Source organism: Coloeus monedula (genome assembly GCF_965178545.1).
Source record: "Coloeus monedula genome assembly, chromosome: 4".
Taxonomy (NCBI): domain Eukaryota; kingdom Metazoa; phylum Chordata; class Aves; order Passeriformes; family Corvidae; genus Coloeus; species Coloeus monedula.
In genome coordinates this window covers 14,922,282-14,944,364 of record NC_138784.1, presented here as the reverse complement: position 1 = coordinate 14,944,364, position 22,083 = coordinate 14,922,282, and the positions used below count along the sequence as shown (strand labels likewise).

At 43.6% G+C, this 22,083-nt stretch overlaps 1 protein-coding gene across 1 annotated transcript in view; it reads left to right on the top strand.

Annotated features, from left to right (window-relative positions):
- STK38L (serine/threonine kinase 38 like) overlaps positions 1-22,083 on the top strand; it is a 45,918-nt gene that overhangs the window by 19,447 nt on the left and 4,388 nt on the right. The window contains exons 2-13 of the mRNA XM_082280997.1: positions 7,850-7,994; positions 9,754-9,805; positions 11,052-11,174; positions 11,717-11,800; positions 13,439-13,562; positions 14,119-14,273; positions 15,167-15,269; positions 15,884-15,945; positions 17,458-17,575; positions 17,742-17,865; positions 20,130-20,225; positions 21,117-21,208. Of these exons, the coding sequence (XP_082137123.1) occupies positions 7,861-7,994; positions 9,754-9,805; positions 11,052-11,174; positions 11,717-11,800; positions 13,439-13,562; positions 14,119-14,273; positions 15,167-15,269; positions 15,884-15,945; positions 17,458-17,575; positions 17,742-17,865; positions 20,130-20,225; positions 21,117-21,208 (1,267 nt within the window). The 5' untranslated portion in view covers positions 7,850-7,860. The remainder of the gene's footprint in view (positions 1-7,849; positions 7,995-9,753; positions 9,806-11,051; positions 11,175-11,716; positions 11,801-13,438; positions 13,563-14,118; positions 14,274-15,166; positions 15,270-15,883; positions 15,946-17,457; positions 17,576-17,741; positions 17,866-20,129; positions 20,226-21,116; positions 21,209-22,083) is intronic.

The window sequence follows — 22,083 nt, the reverse complement described above, 5'->3', positions numbered from 1 at the left end:
ATTCCCCTGTATACTCTTGTATACCCATACATAGTTTCAGCCTGTACCTTTTCCTGTTGGGGAAATGAATTTGCGCTTGCCGCTCGTCGAAAGCGGCAGAGAGCTGAACCTCGGCCGCTGTTCATGGGAGACTTCTGCTGCTCAGCTGTGTTGAATAGCAGGAAATCCTGGAGTGCAGCACAACTCCAATATTCAGTTTTTATTCCATATTAGGAAATATTTCCTTATCATTACTGCGGGTGTGTTGGAATGATTTCCGAGATTAATTTCTGCGAGCCAAATTAAAAGACGAGGAGGCCTGGCCCGCTTATTTCCCGCTTTCAGACAGACTCTGTGGGAAGGGCCGAGCAGGCTCAGCCTGGGGCAGGGCAGCCATTGTCAATCCCTGCAGGTGAAACCAGCCTCACCCAAACTATTTTTAAAAGAATTAATTTCAGCCTGGTAATGGTTCCTCAGCGTGGGTCGTACAGCTTCTTGTGCTGGCACAAAGCACGGAGCGGCAGCGGGAGGGAAACAAACAGATGGTTGGATGGAAAATGGGATGGCTCCTTTCAGAGACAGTCCTGGCTCATGCCAGCTTATGGCATGCACACAGCCTGGGCTGGGAGGGCTTCCTGCTGTCTGGCAGAGGGTTTTTTTGCCTTCTCTAATCAGAGCCCCACACTGACATTTTGGGATGTTTTTAGCTTTAGGAATCTACCCCAAGGCAGGAAAGTACCTTCCTTCATCTTGAAAGCATCTTTTTTGGGTGCATTAAACTCTTCTGGAGTTTAGGGAGTGTGTTGGAGCTGGCTGCTGACATCCCAAAATGCTTTCTGGGTCTCACTGTCCCCTGGGTTTCCCTGGTGTCATCAGCAGCAGCAGCATCACCACTGTGGCTGCAGTGTTTGCGTTCAAAGTCCTGTGTGCCTGGGAGTGTCTCCCCAGGGTTTTCTCACAGCCCTGGGGATCAGGCACTGGGAGTGTCCACTCCTTTTGGTTCACGAGTCACGGAGCACTTTCTGCTTTTAGCTGTGACTATAATGGGTGCCTCACCCAGATGCCCCATGGGGAAAGAATGACTGAAAATGGCTAAAACATTTGAACATCTTTGGCTTTTAAATAGCCAAGCCTGTTCCAATGGGGCTAATTTTACTCGGTTTCTTAGTGGTACTTTAAATAGAACAAATATAATTAATTTTGTAACTTCAAAGTAGCAATGCATGTTGGGGAAGGAAAGCTAAAGGAGATGAAGTAAATAAACAAAGTAAATGAAATGCTGGGGTGTCCGTGATGCCGTGTTGCAGTCTTATTTTGTTCCCCCTTTCCAAAGGGGGACTGTTGTAACCGCTGAAGGGTGTCAGAAGGATCTGGTCATGGCACTAATGTTGAAGAAGAATCTGCACGTGAAATACCCGATTTGTTTTATCTGGCAGGGAGTGTTGCCTCCTTTAGGTAGCAGATTAAATTAAACAGGGGCTTGTGAATGGTGGAGCTACTGAAAATATGAATTATGGAGGAACTAAATGTTTATTTTTCTGTCTGAAATGTACCCCAGAGCAGTGCCTGGCAGACATGCTGATCTGATAATTATGAACCTCAGTTATGGCAGGAAGCATCGTCCTGAGGCTGGAATGGGAATATTAGGTCAAAACCTATTGAGTCTAAGGCTTTTTTTGTTGACATGAGTGAAGTTTGGACAAGGTTCTGTTCTAAGTACAGAAAGCTGTATTTAGAAATAACACAAACATTAAGATCACACCCCAAGAGTTGAAAAGTACTGGCCCATGATTGACATAGATGGGACTAGTGGGGTTTTCTTGTCAGCCTCCTGCTTGGAGACTTCAGAGTCCTGTAGAGTCTTGGGTGTTTCTGGAGGTTAATCAAAAGCTTTGGAATTGGATTTAAAGTGGGTTATAGAAAAGTAAGGCAGAACCCCCCTGAGCTGGGCTGAGCCCAGAGCCCCGTGGGCAGCAGGGGAGGGGGGATTCTGTCCCTCTGCCCTGCTCTGCTGAGACCCCCCTGCAGGGCTGCATCCAGCCCTGGGATCCAGCACAGGAAGGACAGGGAGCTGCTGGAGCCAGTCCAGAGCAGGGACACCAAGGGGAGCAGAGGGATGGAGCAGCTCTGCTGGGAGGAAAGGCTGAGGGAACTGGGATTGTTCAGCCTGGAGAAGAGAAGGCTTTGGGGTAACCTCATTGTGGCCTTGCAGTGCCTGAAGGGAGCCCACAGGAAAGATGGAGAGAGACTCTTGACAAGGGCCTGGAGTGACAGGACAAGGGGGAATGGCTTCACACTGACAGCAGGTTTAGATTGGATATGAGGAAGAAATTGTTTCCTTTGAGGGTGCTGAAGCCCTGGCACAGGTTGTCCAGAGGAGCTGTGGCTGCCCCATCCCTGGCAGTGTCCAAGGCCAGATTGGACAGGGCTCTGAGCAAGCTGGGATAGTGGAAGGTGTCCCTGCCCATGGCAGGGGGGTTGAAACTGGGTGATCTTTAGGGTCCCTTCCAGCCCAGGCCATTCTGTGATCCTCAGCAGGAGGAGGTTCAGTATAAACAACTGGGTGGTGAAAATATGCACAGCACAGTTACCAAACCTGTGCTAGCAGAAACTGTAGTGCAAAAAGTAATTTTCCCTCTGGGCTGATGGTACTTTCTCTTTCTGTTCCCTCACTGGAACTATCAGCTGTTGTACAGCATTTTTATCTTTGCTCTTTGCTCACCCCATGTACAGCTGCAAGTCTCAGAAGCTGCTCAGGGTATGTCCCACCACATCATCCTGCTGAGCCTTGGGCTGTTTTTTTCATTTGTCTGGCCCTGCCCACTGCCCCTTGGTGTGAATCATGCTGTTATTTGTGTATGGTGGGTTGGTTTTTTTCAGTTTTATATATATCCTGTCTCTCTTTAGGAGAATTCAAACAATTTGGAGACAGCAGGGCTGGCGCTCGTGCTCAAAGCTTTGCCGTGTCTGTGCTGCTTTCCTAGATAGCACCTCATTTTTAAAATATAATCCTTGTCATTTTTTTAATATAACCCCTTGTCAGCCGTGGGTTTCAGTGCCCAGCTTGGTGAGTTGCTGGGCTGTGTTGTTTGGAAGGAGCCAAGCAGAGTCTGCTCTCACTTCTTAACCAGAAGAGCCCCAGCACTGGGCACAGTGGTGACAGCTGGAGTTTCTGAAGGTACCCACTTTATTGTGCTCTATGTGTTTGCTTCATCTTTCCTTTCTCTTTCACTTCCTAATTCTTGGAAAATGCCATTTGTATACCTCATTTCAGGAGCAAGTTCAGTGTCATGCTGAAAAAACTGGGAATTTTGAAAGGCAGAAATATGTTTCGGTATCTGCCTTTTCCAGAGGCTTTCATTCAAGAGGCAAATTCCCTTGGAACGCTAAATGGAAACTTCATAAACTTGGCAGTTTTTACTGTAACAGCAAACTGCTTTCCTAACTGCTGGGCTTTAGGGGTGTGCTTGGGTGGATAAATGAAAATTATTATCAGTCTTTCTGTGATGTCATTTTGGAGGGAGGGTTACTCTTCCCTGTCCTGCTGAACATGTGTGTAGCTTGACATTGTAAATCCAAATCGGAAGCCCAGCAGCATCCTTCTGTCATGTGGGAAAAGGGTGTTTTTCTCTCTGGCAGAATTGTATGTGGGGTTTGCTCCCCAACTTAAATATTCACTGAGTCCTGAGTAAATCTATTCTAAGGCTACTGTATAACTATTACACATATGGCTTCAAAAAGAAAATTGTATGACATAGGTCCAGATTAGTTTGATAGTATAGATCCAGCCTGATTTGATACATCCTGTGGCTTGTCTTAGTGACACAGCTGTGCAGGAGACTTGCCTGTGCAGGAGGCTTGGATTCTATCGTCTTATCCCTTCCTGATTAGAAAGCCATCCCACAAAGCACTGTGTTTCAGGGCAGAGCAGTTTCCATTTGCTTTGATTTCTTCCATCTCTCCTCTTTGGAGCTGCTGCAGCAGGTGGGATTGGATGCCTCGGTGATTTTGCACTCATTTAACAGGAGACTTAATCCAGTAGTCTAATGAAAACATTAATGACAGGCTGTGGGACCTGCCAAGAGGTGCCCCAGAGAGGATGTGGGGTTTGGAGTTACCAGTGGTGTAGCAGAATCTGGGTGGGGGGGTTTAAATGGTGGAAACTCCAGGAAAACAGATGCAGAGTTTGATTTAGAGCTGTTGTGACAAATGGGAGTGCAGATTGAAGTTGTAGTCAGTGCTGCTTGGCCTTTCGCTGCTTTCCAGTCAGGAAAGATCTAGGAATAAAAAGGTCAAATGTATGCTTTGATTAGGCAACATTTTGTTACCAGGAAGGAGAGGACCCTTCCAACTGAAATATTCTATTCAATGATGGATCAGGAGAGACTTGCTTGGAGACATCTCTTCAAAACTCCAGTTCAGTAGCATTTGGCTGCTCTCACCTTTCTGTAGCTGTTCCCTGCTCTCCCTCATCCTTCGGGAACGTCCCCCCTCTCCTCCCCCCTGTGCTGTTCTCCCTCCTGCCTCTGGTGGCAAGATTTTCCTCTGTTGCTGCCCATCCCTAACTGCTTATCCCCATGCTGCAGGTGCCGAGCAGGCATCAGGAGAGCTCAGGCTGGGAGTTCAGCCATCCCTGCGGGAAGCACGGGCTCATTTTCTGGGCCAGGCAGCACATATGGCATCCCCACTCCTGGCAGCTCCTAGCCCTGGTCCTGCGGGCTCCACAGCTCCTGTCGACTACATCCATTTGATGTCTTTCTTCCTCACGCTTGGGGATGTTCCAGGCCCTTCAGAAAGATCCCTGTCAGCCAGAGGAGTTTTGGCTAAATGTGGCCAGCTGGTTGAATATGACCTTCTTCGTGGTCCAGGGAGCCAAAAGTAATTCTGGTGATGCAGCAGGAGTGGAATGGTTCCATTATGGAAGTGGCATGAATTTGGGTGAGCTAGTAGGCTTGTGAGGGCATTTCCAAGAATTATGGGTGGCACCTTGTCAAAGCATTCCCGTTAATGTGGTGAGGTCAGTACAAGTAGTGTGCTGTCAATAAAAGGTCCTATTTTGAAGCTCCTTCCTTCCCGCCCCCATCCCTCTGCATCATTTGTTTATAAAGGTCATGCTTAAGGACTGTACTTGGTGACTCCCAGCTGAATATTTTGTCTGGGATGTGGATTTGTGCTGTGTTTGGGGGCTCCTTAGTGGAAGCAGACACAGGAGGAAAAAGGCTGAAGAGGTTTTCTGAGCTGTGAGTTCACATAGGATTTTGTGGGGTATCTCGTGCCTCCTGCCAGGTCTGTGCTCTTTTTCATTTACTTTGGGGATGCTGGAGAGCTGAGGGCATCTCTTGGTTTTACAGATATTTTCTTTGTGGTGGTTCTGGGTTGTTTTTTTTCCCCACAGTGGCAGAGCTAACTGGGGATACTCATCTGTATTTCCCTCCTGTGAAGCACATGAGGGTCAGTCCTGCTGTTCATGGTGTGGGGTGCCAGTGCTGGCATTGGGATCTCCTTTTTACAAGTTTAACAAAGCCCAGTGACATGGATTTGCTGCCTGGCAGTGCCTGCACTTGTGAGTGCAGAGCATGGGGAAAACAAATGAACAGGAAATCAAATTGCAGTGTTGTTTCATCCTACCAGGAATACAAGATGTGCAAAAGAGAAATATCCGGTGCGAGAGCGTGCCCGCTATGCCTTAAGTAAAGGTTAATCCATTTCAAGCCTGGGTTAATGCTGCTCTATCCTGATGTTCCAAAATGATCAGAAGGAAGGTTTTTACTCTGTTAGGTCATTTCTTGAAATAGCTTAATCACAGATGCCAGCGTGTGGTCAGCAGTTGCTCTGTTTGATTTGCTCTTACCAACTTTTTTGTATTTATCTTTTCCCACCTATCGAGGGAAAAAGTGTAAAATTGTACAATAAACTGTACAATAAACACAACAGTGAGACCAGTGCTAAGTTCTCAGATTTTGGAGATGTGTCCAGCATGGGGGATGTCTCTGTGTGAAGAATAGAACTGCCTACTTTTTAGTAAACACTACTCAGAATTGACAGATCTCATCTTTCTTTAGTAGAAAACTGAAGGGGATAAAAAATTGATTAAAAAATAGAAATATTGGCATCACTTTGAAGCAGCTGTAGTGCTATTAAAACCTCTTTGTGCCTTTATGGAGAGACATATTTTTAATTCTCAGAATTCTGGTGTCTTGTGCACTTCCAAATAAACAGCTAAAATAATATCTACATGATGCTATAAAACGCCTTTATTTGGGACACAGCAGCTGCGTTTCTGGCAACAAATATCCTATTGTCACATCAGATGCCATGAAAAATCCACAGGGTAAAATCCCACCCTCTGAGTGCAGCAGGCAGAATCAAAACAAAGAGCCTGGAGCAGAGTTCAGCGATCCTCCTGCCCCAGTGTGGAGGTGCGAGTTTTCTTCTGTATGAAACCCCTAATCAGTTCACCTTAAAAGCTGTTAGGATCTGCTTAAATTAAGCCTAATTCGGGATTTGTCTTCCGCACAATCCCCTGGTGAAATAGAAGGATTAAGTAAATAATAAAAAGGAAGCCCAGTGCCTGAAGGGAGCCCACAGGAAAGATCGAGAGAGACTCTTGACAAGGGCCTGGAGTGACAGGACAAGGGGCAATGGCTTCACACTGACAGAGAGCAGGTTTAGATTGGATATGAGGAAGAAATTCTTTACTCTGGAGTGGTGAGACCCTGGCACAGGTTGCCCAGAGAAGCTGTGGCTGCCCCATCCCTGGCAGTGTCCAAGGCCAGGTTGGATGGGGCTCTGAGCAAGCTGGGATAGTGGAAGGTGTCCCTGCCCATGGCAGGGGATGGAACAAGATATTTGAGGTCCGTTCTAACCCAGGCCATTCCATGGTTCTGTGATGTGTACTTCTGTGTAATTTTCCAAAACTAACCTCCAAAACTAACCTGGCCAAATGAGAGTGGGGCTGAGATGCTGCTCTTCGTGCTTTTCTTCCACGAGGCTCTGCTAAAGTGCCTCAGCCCACTTCCAGGCAGGGCATGAATCTTAGAACAAACTGTGCTGGTTTTTGTTTTTTTTTAATCTCCCCTGGCTTTCCTGGATCAGCTGCAGGGCACTCGGAGCTGCCCTGAGATGTCTTTTTCCAACATTAAAAAGTGTTGTTCCAGTACATCCAAATTCTTTGGGTTCAGGATGAAAGCTCTCAAGGAGAGCAGACTTTATTCTTTCTTCTTTCTTTCTTCTTTTTTCCCAGTTTTTAGGTGCCCAGTGACCATGTACCTTAAGCCAAAAGTACCACCTGGACAGATGTAGTTTTGTGGAGCAGCTTTAAAATTCAAATGTATTAGATGGTTATCTTTATCCTTGAAATAACTTTTCCTCTGGACTGGGGTTAGGGATTTGGTCCATTTGCTGTCTCATTTTATCCCATCCTTTTTTTTAGCATCTAGAATTTTTGGAGTTTGAAATTGTCATAGAGTTGTGACAAGTCCAGCTCTGGGAGCTGCCTGATCCTTCCCCCTCCTTCCCCTTTTCCTTTTCCCTCCCCCAGGCTGGGCCCAGGTCTGCCAGAGGGACATTTTCCTTATTTGTGGACAAGCACAGCTGGGTGAGCTGCCCAGAGCATGCAGTGCTCTTCGCTGATTCACTCTTTGTTTTGCCAACGTGTTATTTTTTAGAGAGTGGGTAGCACATCCCCCTGCTATCTTGGGATAATTTTATAAGGCAGCTTTTAATGGAGTTTCTTATATCTAAAGAACAGTGCCTTTACTATGAATTCTGGAGTGCCTAAGAATTTGGAGCTGGAGGGTGGGAAAGAGGAATATATATTTTTTAAATTTTCTTTTTGAAGTGAGTAATGATTTGACCTGCTCTGTTTCAGTACATGTTACCATGGCGATGACTGCAGGGACTACAACATCCTTTCCCATGAGTAACCACACCCGGGAGCGAGTGACGGTGGCCAAACTCACGCTGGAGAACTTCTACAGCAACCTAATCATACAGCACGAGGAGAGGGAAACCAGGTACTGCCTCTGCTTCCTCTCACCCCTCTGCAGCTGTTCTTGGTGTTTGTTCAAGGGCACTTCAATCCACAGCAATGGGACAGCTCTGGGAAGTTTCTCTGTATGTGGTGGCAGGGAGTGAATTCCTGGAGGGCACAGGCTGTCTTTGGAGGGACCTGTGAACATCCCAGTTCCTGAGTGATCAAGGACCTCCACGTCTGATGTTTTCATGCAATTTACCTCCTCAGAGTTACCTTGTAGAAACTGCTCTGTGCAGAGTCTTATTTTGCAGTACATGTGAGGTTTCCCCTTCCATGTGAGGTTGGGGACCTCTGATTCCTCTGCATGTGCCCCAGGGAATGAACTCTGCAGAGCTGCTGAGGGGTGGGACCTTGGTTTGGGGTAAGGCAGTGGCTTGTGGTGTCTGTTCCTGCTCTACACCATGGAGCTCATGCCAGGACTCCTAAACCCTGCAGGAGGGAGTGTATAGGAGATGGGGAACAGGACTGAGAGGTGTTTGATGGGGTGATGGGGCAAGGAAAGGAGGCAGAGAGCTGGTGTGGAAATCGGGGGAAGCAAAGAAATAAGGGGTTGATGCTGGAGGGTTTGAGAGGCTCTTGGGTGGGCAGGAAGACTTTTGGGAATAATGTAATCCTCATCTGTAAATTCTGCTTGGGTGGTGCTGCCTGGGACTCCTTGCATGGGAGTATGTGATGGTCATCACCACTCACCTTCTCCCAGCAGTGCCCAGTCCTGTCTCTGAGGTGGTGTAAGTGCCACTTGAATTAAGTGTCAAAGCACCAAGTGTTTGATTATAATGAATGTTGTGTTGGATTGTCATCATTGTGTGAAATTATCATTCCCCTGGTAATATGTTTTTAATTGAAGGGTTTTCAGTCAAGCAGCAGGGTTTCTCTCTTCATCATATTTAGTCATTATTCCATGTAATGGAGTTGCTTCTAGTTAGGAGAATAGACTGTCTATCAAGGGCCTTTAATTTAGAGGATCCTGCTGTACTTACCAAAGTGCAGAGAGGCACCAGCAGCCTCCAAGCCTTTGAATTCTTGCCTGCTACTGGGGGTAACCAGCCTTCAGAAAGCTGCACCCTGGCAGCTATAAAGGAGCATCCTGTGGGTGGATAAAAAGGGGTCCTGCAGCCACACTGCCATGTGCTGACCACTGCCACTTGTGGGGTATTCCCAGGCTTTGCTCCCCACTCAGAGCCTCCCAGCCTGGCATGGCACCAGTGGAATAGTTGGAGCTGTGAGCCTTGCCCTGGCCAGGACACTGGGAGGAGAGGTGGTGCATCCAGGGGAGTAGGGTTAGTTGGCATGGGAGGAAGGGGGGCAGGACCGGGTGTGTGACCAGGGGGAGGTGGTCACACAGAGGGGATGGAAGCTGGAGCGGACTGGGGTGTGGGAGATGGAGCTGAGATAGAAATGGTGAAAAAAAACCCATTTTTATTCTAGTTTGTAATCCTAATTGATAAAAACAGCTTTAATTCAACAAGATGTAAACATTAAACATACTTTTTCATGTATGTTTAATGCCTGAGTCTGCAAGTACATAAGCATGTGCTTAAATTTGCTTCTACATTTTCCACAGCTTTGTTCACAAATGAGTAACTGGGTGGAGTGGGGCTGTCTGCCTTCAGATTTCCATTTGAGACAAATTCTTCAGTAACTGGAGTATGTGAAGCAAAGGTGTTGACTTGCTGTGGTGTTGTGTTTGGCTTTAATAAATAATAAAAGGTGCAATCCCCTATTTCTCCCCTTGGCAGGCAGAAGAAGCTGGAAGTGGCTATGGAAGAGGAAGGCCTTGCAGATGAGGAGGTAAATACTGCTTTAAGTAACCTTACAAACTGCTTTGCTTTTGTCCCACTGCTTCAAATGGGCATTTGAGGAGCTCACAGAAACATCAGCCAGCATGACAGTAAGTTTTATTTGGTACATGAATGTTGCCCCTGTCAATAACCTGTTTATTAGGGAAGCTGGGAATATGCTTGACTGATACTTGCAAAGCTTTTCATGCTACCTGTAGTTCTTATAGCAACAGCAAAGCTGTTTCAAATGTTAAAATTGTTTGCTATTGTATTTGGCAATAAAAAAAAATGTGGCATGTGGGTAGAAAGCAAAATGCTGCACCAATTTTTCTTGATGTAAACAGTAAACCGTCACACTTTTGCTCCGTTTGGACACAAATGAGGAGGGATCTCAGTCTGGTTGCCATCTCTCAGAACTTTGGTCAATAAGTTGCTTTTCTGAGGCTCATTACACCATGCCTGCCTTCAGGATAGGCTGGGAAATAAGTAGGAAGAGTGTCTCAGTCCTTTTTGAGTTTTTGTGACTGCTGTAACTAGTGGGAAGTGGGAAAATGAGTGTGGGTGTGTATTGCCATCTTGTGGCTTTAAGGGATGCTGTAATCCCGGCACAGAGTGTGGCAGGTGCCTGATCGAGGGTCCTCCTTAGCAGTCTCTGAGATCTCAGCATTTTTGGGAGCAGCGTTTGTCTTCTCTCAGGGTGAATCCCGGTGACATTTTCATCAGATGAAATATATGATGGAATTGGGACAGATTTTTCTTTCAGAATGGAGTGCCTGCCTGCCATAAACCAAATGGACTTTGTTGTAGATCTGTAACCAGGACTTCTGCTGCTTGCTAGGCTCCTTGTTGCCTGTCATCCCTCTTTTTGGTGGGGTACAAGTTTCAGCTTTTATTGATCCTTCATGCTGCTCAAAATGAAGAGTCCTTGTCTCAGGCAGTGACTTTGGCCTTGGGACTGATACACTGTGGACCAGTATGATAGTTTTTCTTTTTTTCTTTTTTTTTTTTTTTTTTAATAACTAAGTAATAAAAATAAAATACCACCACCTACCAAGAAAAAAGGTGAAACTGTGCCTGAGGCTTCTATAGAAAAGACCATACTCGAGGATCATACTTGGAGAAATTCAGAAAGAAACGTAGAAGGAGAAGTCTTTCTCCTGTTGGGATTCCAGAGAAGAACTTCCCAGGAAGGGAGGGTGCATATCTTGACTCTCTACTGCCAAATGCCTGATGGATTCCTGTGTTTGTGTCCTCAGAAAAAGCTGCGCAGGTCACAGCACGCTCGCAAGGAAACAGAGTTCCTGCGGCTCAAGAGGACCAGGCTCGGCTTGGATGACTTCGAGTCTTTGAAAGTCATAGGAAGAGGAGCATTTGGGGAGGTTTGTGGCATTCTTGCTTGAATAGGAGATTGAAATGGGACTGACCACTGTAATGAAGCATTTTAATTCCAATTTAATGAATTGTTTTATTCCAGAACGGTATCTATTTGTGTCATTCTCCAAGCGTGATAAATGTAGTGATTAATCACGTGCATCGATTTCCCAAGGCTTCTGGGAAGATGCTTAGTTTCCCATGGCTTCCCACACTGATGTTGCCCACATGGCCCTCTGAAATTACGGATTTGCAGTGGCACAGCTCCTCTTGATAAACCTCCTTTCTGCCCTGTGTAACATCAGTTATTTCTCCTCCTGAATTTTAACCTACACAGTCCAAGTTACCTGGAATTCACTGTGCCTGCTGACTTTTCCTCAAACAGTAACTGTTCCTCCCTAGTGTTAGTGTTGTACATGGTGCAGAATAATTCCTTTTTCAATGTGTTTTTAATTTAATAAGAGACCTTTTCCATGCCTGGCAATTGGGAGCTGTCCAGTGGATTTCTGAGGCAGAGAAGACTGACTGGGCTCTCTCTCTCTCATTCAAGGTCCGCCTCGTTCAGAAGAAGGATACAGGTCACATTTATGCAATGAAGATACTGAGAAAAGCAGATATGCTGGAGAAAGAGCAGGTTTGTGATCTATAAATCCCCTAAATTTCAAACTTACCCTGTCTAGAAAATATTTTCCACCTTTGAAAACCCCTGTAATGGTCTGGCAGTCCAAAGGGTCTATAGCGTTGCTACCACAGCACAAAAGAAGCAGAAGTTAGGAAATAAGGTCATGTAACTGCATTTTAAAAAATACTTTATTTACAACCAATTTACAATAGTGACAAAGATTTTATTTTTCTCCCCTTATCAACATGGAGCTGATAGTACTGAATCTGTAAAACTGCATTTCAAGGAAAATGCTTCTGGAAAAATAATCCTGTGCCAAAGTAAAAACAGAGGTATTTAATGCTTTCTGTTCAAGAAAGCCAGCAGAAATCACATTGTTCATCAGCTTTGTCTTCCTTGGATTTGCTTTATAGTTGGGTCTAATCTTGTTGGGGGTTTATTTGCTTTGATTTTGTTTGGTTTGGTTTTTGCTTTTACTTTTTAGCTAACAATTCACTGTGAGGACACAGCAAGTACTTTAGCTCCAAAAAGCAAAGAAATCAAGGGTGGGTGTCTCCATAGATAAAAGAGGACTTTTTTCATACTAGACCAAAGTTTACCTATCATTTGCACATCATTTCCCTGCAGTAGTGGTACTTTTCATTTTCCTGGCACAGATTATTTTGTCTCCTGCAGCCCATGCCCTGAATTTAGGGAACCAGAGGAGCAGCATGGTGTGCAGAGCAGCCAGGATTTGTGTGGTGCTGCCCCCGTTTCAGAACCTGATGTGGGAAGGAGTCTGAGCTCATGCTCTACATTCAGTTTGGGACAGTGATCTTCCATGGAGAGTTTTTATCTGCTGGAATTTTCATTGCCTGGCTTGTTCCATGGAGAGCAAGAGGACACACACATAAAAAAAAAAGAAATCTAGTATTTTTTTTTCCAAGCGTGGCAGCACTGGGAGAAATCCTGGCTATTTTGAAGCAAGGTTTTCCTATTGTATTTTAGAGCTGCATTGAGGAGTGGAGGGTGGAAGGAAATACTTTCTAATGAGACTAAATAAAGGCAGATAAATCCCAGCTGGAGTGTCTCCTGCAGAGGGAGAACCTTTGTCCCATGCAGCCTTGTGACAAGATTCATGTAAAGATGTTCCTCACCAGCAGAACTGGGCCAGAGATGCAGAAGACTGTTTGCTGCTTTTCCTAGAGCTGTCAAGAAATATTTTTCCATGCATATGTCTTTAATTTTTCCTCCAGGATGAGGGTACATTGTAGTGAAAATGCACACCCCTCCTCCAATCTCCATTATTCTTAATTTCCAGCAAATTATGGGGTAGCAGCTTTCCATATATTTTCCAAAGCCTTAGCTGGAACCGGCATATCCTGAGCAAGGTCAGATATTCCTGCACTCACTTGCACTTTTTCCACCAGCACTGTCAGTTCTTTCTAACAAACAGAACCATCTTAACAAGCTGTGCTTTGTGTTTCTAGAGAAACCCTAGGATCTAGTAAAAAAGAATGGAAAATATGAGCATGGAAAGAGCTAGAAAAATAGTTCCTTGGCTAAAGGTCATGAAAAGATGCTGTGGAGCTAAGAGTGTAATGTGATGTTCTTTGTTGAAATATTTCAGTATTTGTCCTTTAATAATAATAATTTTTAAAAAAATTTTAGGTGGCCCATATCAGAGCAGAAAGAGATATTTTGGTTGAAGCGGATGGAGCGTGGGTAGTGAAAATGTTTTACAGCTTCCAGGATAAAAGGAACCTTTACCTGATCATGGAGTTCTTACCTGGAGGTAAGCTGGGTGCTGTGGCATCAGGTGATAGAGGTACTTCTTCCTTAGCTTTTGTTGGCAGCTTTATAAAATGTTAGAAACAAACATGCTGTATAATTTGTGAAAATAAAAATGTTAACATGCTTTTAAGTGAAGTTCCAGTCATGTGACCATTCCTGATATTTAGAAGGAAAAAGGTTGTGAAGTGGTATTAAATAGACTTGAATTAAATAATTATTCTAATAGAAATTTCTGCTTTTTACAGCTAAAGCTATTAACAGTAAAAACAAAACAAAAGCCCTTGTTCAAACAGTTTGTGCAGTAAATTTAACGTGTGTAAAAATCAACTCTATTTTCCTGGGCTATTCAATTAAAATTCCTGTTTAGGATTTTCAACTAAAAAAGTAAGTTGGGTTTGTAGGTCCTTGCAGTAATAGTTTTATAATTAGTAACTATAAGGCTAGTTACAAGGTTAAATTTGGATTCTACTGGGGTTTCTTATAGTCTTGTGATTCACATCAGGCTTGTGATTTAAAATGTTCTGATCCCTAAGCTGTATTTTCTTCTCTTTGATGAGGTGACATGATGACCTTACTAATGAAGAAGGACACTCTATCAGAGGAGGAGACCCAGTTTTACATTTCTGAGACGGTGCTGGCCATCGATGCCATTCACCAGCTGGGATTTATCCACAGGGACATCAAGCCAGACAACCTCCTGCTGGATGCCAAGGCATGTACTGGGCTCACCAACTGCTGGTGCTTCCAAGATCTCAGGCTGCACATCCTGCTGTTGAGCAGTGGGAGCCACTGGTGCCACCCCAGAGATTTAAACTGGCTGGAGGGAAGGCAGGGAGTGGCCACTGTGTTTTCCTTGGAGAACACCAATATGCTTAAACAAAGCCAAATCCTACTGAAAAGCCTTTTAACTATTTAAGGCAAGGCTTTTAAGGGAGAAAACCTACTCAGGGTGACCAGATGCTCATATTCACACACATTAAAAGGTGATACTCTTCCTTTCATGCGTCTTGAAGTAGCTATGGACAATTCAAACAATGCTAAATGTTCAATTTCTACAGTTACATTTATTTAATCACCCACTCACCTGTGGAAACTCCCTCAGTTAGACTGACCATTCTGGCCATGAAATGCACTCAGTAAACATCACAGAATCATGGAATTATCTAGGTTGGAAAAGATCTTTAAGATGATGTAGGCCAGGCATTATCACAGCATGCACAGGTCTGTCAGGTTTGATGGGTTCTATCTAGCACTGATGTCTGGGAACCTGATTAAAGCCAAGGTTACCATCAAAACAAAGCAAAGGAATTTTGTCCTGGAGGCTTTCTCAGTTGAAGTGGTGTCCAGCTCAAAACAAAAGCAGGCAAAGTAGCTGCCCTCAGCTGTTGGGAAATTGTTGGTATAACCATTCCTGGGAGGCCACAGCCTGCTGAAGAGAAAACAGACCCTTCCAGAACAGCAAGGTTCAGTCATTGCTTCTCTGCTTGTCCTGTGCCAGTCCATCGTGGCCTGAGAGGGCATGTGCAGTGATTAAAAGTCTTTTTTTCCAAGCACTACCTATCTAAATAAGGGTTTCACATTCTCTGATGATTTTTTTTTTTTTAGGGTCATGTAAAGCTGTCTGATTTTGGGCTCTGCACAGGTTTAAAGAAAGCCCACAGAACAGAGTTCTACAGGAACCTCACACACAACCCACCAAGTGACTTCTGTGAGTATGAGCTGTCCTAGTTTAACATGTAAATGGTTTTGAGCTGCAGCTGTACATTGTACCTGTGTTTCTGCTGGGATAAGCAAGATGGGGCAGGCAGATTGCATTTAATTGGAAAACTGGAAATGCTTGTTCCCTGGGACATGGGAGCATTTCACAGGCAAGAAATTATGATTTCTGCAGTAATCATGCATTTTTGCACGTTCATACACAGATCTGAATACACATAATGTAATGTATCTATATTTTAATGTGTTTTTCATAGGGCTAGTGAAGTTACAGAACTGCTCTTTCAGGAGGGACATGGGTTTCATGTGCCAAAATACTGAAGTCAGTGACTTCAGTCTCATGAATTTTTTCAGAAGCTGATCTAAAAATTTTAGCAAGTTCCAATTTAGAATTGCTGATGAGGTGTCCTACTTACATGAGTTTCAGTTGTGCATTGGACAGTAGTTGTTCTCATGTTCCCATTTTCAGTTATAATCAAGTATTTGTTTCCAGACTAAAGGATTCTAAATATACAAAATAGTTATTTAAAACTGGAACCCTATAAATGTTTTTTCTCTTCATTCTCACAAATGCAATTGTTATTTAATAACTATTTTGTAAATTAGCATTTCAGAATATGAACTCAAAGAGGAAAGCAGAAACATGGAAGAAGAATAGGCGACAGCTGGTGAGTTAATTAAATAATGTATAATTTTTGTTTTGCTTTTAAACTATTTACACAAAATGTTAAACTCAGTGCTAGTGTTCCTGGTTCTTAAAACCTGCAAGGCCCTCATATGTCACTCTCTACAAGCTCCCAAAATCACAAATAACTCAAAAGAAGGGGGTCCAGGTTGGAATAGCAAGACCCTGCTCTTCTCTATGCCTTTGTTTCCTTGTGAGCACATGGCCCAAGACCTCAGGTGTCAGCAGCCACGTGGCCAAGGTGTGTCTGGAGCTCTCTGCAGCACTGACCTGGTGTGGGCAATGTGGACTCCTGGCTCTGATTCCTGCAGCTTGGTCACAAACAGATGTGTGGCTGCGGGATTCCTTTCTGGAGAATTGTGGGGAATTCCCATTCTGCTCAACGGGAATGTGGTGGAAAGGCTGTGGGAAGGTGTTGGCACTGGAGTGCTTCAGCCTGGGTTTGTGATGAGGAGTGGTCACGTAATAGGGGAAGTTGTGGCATGAAGTGAACCAAAGCAAAGTGTCTGTCAGCCATGGGATTTCAGACTTTCATCCCTGCCCATGATTTTCACCAAAAAAACCTCAGCTGTCAAATTTTGGAACCTTTTATTTTTCCACACTCTTTTTAAAAAGTCATCTACTGCAGTATTCCTAAAAACCTTCAGGGTTGTCTCTTCTTTCCTCATGAGACACGAGATTACATTGCAACCACCACACTGCCTCATGGGGCTGTATTTCACAGCCTTATTCCAGCCTGGAATTAGATCCCTGAAAAGACACTTTCTCAAGTCCAGTGAAGGCTGATGTGGCAGAACTGTGTGGTGAAGAACAGTCCCACAGAGACAGTGAAAGGCCAGAATGACAATTTGCATCAACACTGTTGGAAAAGGAGCCACGTTTTCACTTTTCCATTGGTTCAATCCTAAATGTCTCGGGTCTGTTCAATCCAACAAAGTGTTTCTTTATGGTCAGACAAATGAAAGAAAAGTATTTTTGTGGGAAAACTGCTTTTGGAGGATTTTTTTGGTCTTGAGGGGTTTTTTTTGTCAGGTTTTGTTTTTTTTTCTCCCCCTCCTGCCCCATGGAAGATTTTTCACCAGTTAAGAGAAATTCCCAATACCCAGCTTGTGTATCGTGTGTGTCACACCTGGGAATCTACCACTGATTATGCCTTTAAAAGTAAACAAAGACCACAACAATAGAACTTCTTGGGTATTTTTGTAAAGCAGCTACCTGAAACTTTAGCTAAGAGGACCTTCTGATATTGCAGTTGCAATATTCTATGATTTCATCACGTTAAAGAGGATGATTTCCATTTATTTTCGAGGTTCTCTGTTTATTATAAAAGAATTATAAAAGAATAGTAATATTGGGATTTTAGTTCCTGTGAATTCTCTAATTAATTCTTGCTCACCTAAACAGCAAGATCCTGTATGTGAATCCCCAGGAAAAGGTATTGCAAAGTGTAAACCCACAGTATTTATCTTTTAAAGAGATTATACTTGTTTTCCAGGCATATTCTACCGTTGGAACCCCAGACTATATTGCTCCAGAAGTGTTTATGCAGACTGGGTACAACAAGCTGTGTGACTGGTGGTCCTTGGGAGTGATTATGTATGAAATGCTAATAGGTATGTGAAAAACCCCAGCTTAAGAGTTGTTCAAAGGTAACAGGGTCCATTTGTTAGAAGAGAAAACCTCTGGCTAATATTTGTTAGGTTTGGGAGCCCCAGTGACAAAAGCAGAGGTCACTGCTCTTCTGGGAAAAGTTTATGAATTTTTCATTTGTTTGTGCAGGGTATCCACCTTTCTGCTCAGAAACGCCACAAGAGACTTACAGGAAAGTTATGAACTGGAAAGAAACGTTGGTATTTCCTCCAGAGGTGCCCATTTCAGAGAAAGCAAAGGATTTAATTCTAAGGTCAGTAAGAAAAACCCAATTCTGGCCTATTGCCCAGCCAGGCTCATCTTCCATCGGGGTAAATTCCTGTTCTGTGTGCAGGAAGCTTTATGTTGGAGGGAAGGCTGGTTTCTTCTGTCACCATCCTTGATGGATTTTTTTAAGTTTTTTCTCTTTGCCGTTTGCTTAACATGAAGAAATAAGCTGGAATGATCCTGATTTGTACCATGGTATAAGGAGAAAGAGAGCAGACCAAAAATAAAGTGATTAACACAGAATTTTTCTCTTCTCAGAGGGGGCAGGAAAATAACCACTCACCAGCATTTAATGTACTGAACAGAAATCTTTGGATGTTTTGGATTTACTAATTTCTTTCAAAATCCCAATTTTTAATTTGCATTGAGGTTTTTGTGAGGGTTTTGGTGCCAAGGTCAGGCAGAAATGCTCTCTTGTCCTGGGAGGGTTTAGGGGGCACACTGGTTTTGGGTTTGATATTTTTTCCTTTTTTTCCTTTTCAAAGCTGATGTTATAGCCTTATACAGTTTTGTTACAGGCAAAAAGGGGAATGTGCTTCACAAAACTAGAATTTATTATTAGTTCAAGCAGTGCTCCAGTAACCTACAAAAACATAACAAATACAAGAAACAGTTACCCTCCATCCAGTTAGTGATACTAACTGCTCAAATAATTCAATTGTTGCTAACCCTCATGAATAAGTTTGTGTAAAACAGTTATATTGCATTTTCAGTGTCTATTTCTCTAGTGTTCTCCTCAACCTTCCTTGTCAGCATCCCAAGTTCTCTGCTGCACAGAGTACAGCATTACTGCTGAGTATTTCTTCTTCCTCAATCCTGGCTGTGTTTGGGGAATTTTTAGAGATTTCAGTGTATTTGTTAGCATGTCTTGCTCATGCATCTACTTACATGACTACTTGAATTTATCAGTTTGTCTCCACAAGGAGAAGGGTTAAAATTGGGGCAAAACATCTTAGTTATAGGTAATCTACTAAAATGAGGTCAAAACAGGTTGGACAACAACCACCTGGGCATTTTGGGTACTTTGTCCATTACAGCTTGTACAAGTTGGACAATGTGTGTTTTGGCTTAAAGGGAGATGCAGACAAAGTTAAAGGTATTTGTTATGGATACAGATAAATCCAAACTAAAATAAGCTCAGGTTCAGACAGAGCCTGACAAATCCTGTGGCTGCTCTGGCTGGGTGTTGTTACAGGGTTTGAGGTCTGCTGTTACTCCTTGGGCACCACCCAGCCTGCTGGGCTGCAATACAAATACAGGCAGGTTTTCTTCCCCAGTGACACCCAGCTACAAGCAAAAGAACTTTAATTTATCATTGGAGACAGTTTATAGCCTAACCTGCTGTGCTACACATGCAGAAGATGGCTGGGATTTAATGAATTTCTGAGCAAATGCTGGTATTCCCATCTCCTGGCTGAGATACTTGAGAGGCTTTTCCAGCCAGTTCAGCATCAGTCCAGAGGAGAAGGGTCAGCCTCTGCTGTTCCTGGAACAAATCCCTGAGGTCACTGAGTTGCTGTCAGAGAGCTTCCACCTCCCTATTTTCGTTCTTTAGGACTTTAGGCTTTTCCTGTCTGGCCTGCTCGAACAGGTAACAGTCCCCCTCTCACCAATCCTGTCTCTGTACCCAATTTCACCTTTTTCTTCCTGCTATTTCACGGCTGCTTCTCATAAACTGACCATTTCTTCTGGGGTCCGAGCTGAGGTTGTGCAGCAGGGCTGTATCAGAACAGGCCCCTGGGTCTTTGCACCACCTGCACCTCTGAGGAGAGGGAAGGGGGAGAATAGGGCCATGGCATGTTTGGAATGGGCTGGCTCACTGGGATCCAAAATATGACAACAGAGAGCAGTCCTGATTTACTAAGTACATCCATTCTTCTTCGTTTGACTTTGAAACATGGATGTTTAAGTAGTTGAGAACATGCAGAGGAGTTCTCAGTGGTAAGGATTTAAGCCTCCATTCCAAACTGATCTTACTAGAACATGCAGCAACTTTTTACAAACCTGGAAAATGGGGATGCAGCAGTTTAGAAAAGGTGTTAGTCATTGGCATCATAGCTTTTTGTTTTGGGATTTAACAATGTTCTGCTTCTGGTATTTCCCTTCTCTCCTAGATGCAATGGGCTGCTTTGACGTTACCCCAATTGGTGGGGAACAATTCAAAGAACTTGTTGAAATTCTTGACACTGGATACTGTTGCATCTGTCTGAATTTATCATAACATTCCCTTTGTTTTTTCCCCTTTTCCAGGTTTTGTATCGACTCAGAAAATAGAATTGGTAGCAATGGAGTAGAGGAAATAAAAAGTCATCCATTTTTTGAAGGAGTAGACTGGGGACATATCAGGTATGTATATACACACATGTTTTACAGGGAGAATAAAAGCCATGAAAGTAAGAATTTACTGAAATATGATGTCAAGGAAAATTATTTCCAATTTATCTTTCATTTTGAAAGGCAGCTACTTGCAGTAGGTGGGTGACACTGAAGGTTTTCAGGCCTTGCTGACATTCATAGAAATGATCCGAGTTTAACTGTCTTGAGATACCTCAGATTGCTCCAGACTGCCCAGAACAGAAAGAAATTATTGTAGGGTGGCTGTGGATTTAATTGTAAGTGTAGTTAGTAATTAGAACTGTGATGAGTTTACAGGTGTAATTCACTGCCTTTCCCACAGTGTTCTGTCCCAGTGTGAATGTTTTGGGGGGACAGATTCCTTGGGCAGTTTCAAAAGCCACCTTAAAAGGGCTCCCTGACTGTGGAGCTGCTAAAGCAGAGCCAGCCTGGTTTGGGAGAGAGATGCTGAGTGTCACAAAGAGGAGCTGCAGTCCAAAGGTTTTGGATGAGGTCCAGGCTGATGAGCATTGGAATTACAAAGCTCTGGCTGCAAGTGCAATCCTGCTGGGCTGTGTTTGTGAAACAGAGTAATCACAATGGTGGCTGGTGACAAGATCACGGTGATGGCTGTGTGGCAGATAAGTGTGGAATGTTCTCTCCCTTAATGGGAAAATGATGTTTGCCCCAAGCCTGCCAGGAAGACACCAATAGGGACAGGGAACCAAACAATCTCCCCATGGTGTCAGCAAACAGCAGAGTCAGATTCATCTGTGATGCACTCAGTGGAACCCTTGTGCTCTGCATTAAAGGAAGTTGTAAGTGTAAAAAGCTAAGTTAAAGCTGGAACTTAATGTCTCATCTCCCAATATTCACTCTTCTGGCATTTATCTTTATTTGCAGGGAAAGACCAGCTGCAATCCCTATAGAAATCAAGAGTATTGATGATACTTCCAACTTCGATGAATTTCCTGAATCAGACATTTTACAGCCAGGTGAGACTGCCATTGTAAATTCCAAATTTCCATCTGGGACATGCCAGAATACTCCACAGATACCTTTGTTGTTGTTTATATTCATTTTTCTGATGCCCTCATCAAGTTAGTCTCTAGATCAAGTCTGTATGTTTTCTTTGAAATATGAGTGTAAACCTGTGATCTCTCATAGCTGCAAAGCCCAGAGATTTTAAGAGTCAAAGCCATTGGTAAAAAGAGTTTGCACAGGTAGTGAGCACAGAAAGCAGTGGAGTTTTCTGCCAGGCAGTCTGTCTAACCAGATTCTGGTAAAACATCATGCACTGATTTGCTCTTCATCTTCAATGACTTTCGAGGTTTGTGCCAAACATAATTGTTGAGATATTGTGGGTAAGAATTTTCAGACAGTTGATTACCTAACACAGTAATTCATGAACCTGAGTGGCTCTGTAAATCACTTCAGGGTTTTTTTTAAATTGTTGATTTCTCTTGGCAAGTTGTAGGAAATTTTCATATGTAAAGGGCTTGGTTCTCTGACATACAAATAGTCCTAGGTCGCATTGTTTTCAGTTACTTGAAGATTGGCAGATGTTTAACAGTGATTAATTGCTGTCTGCTAAGTGTAATTTTGTTACCAGCCATAAGAATTATCCAAAAGCTGTTGGTTATTTCTTTTCTGAAATGGCTTTTATGTAATGGTGAGGAAGTTTGTCCTTTTGGTGCAAAACAACTCATCTCCAGCGCCTAAGCTGGTTAAGCCCATATTTGCATAATGCCAAGAACATCTGTATTATCTTGGCATTTCAGACCCACTGAAAACAGTACTGTACATGTAGATAAAAATCAGAACATCAGAAATGTCAAGGGGTTTGTAATTGTGTACCCTATGGGTGTGT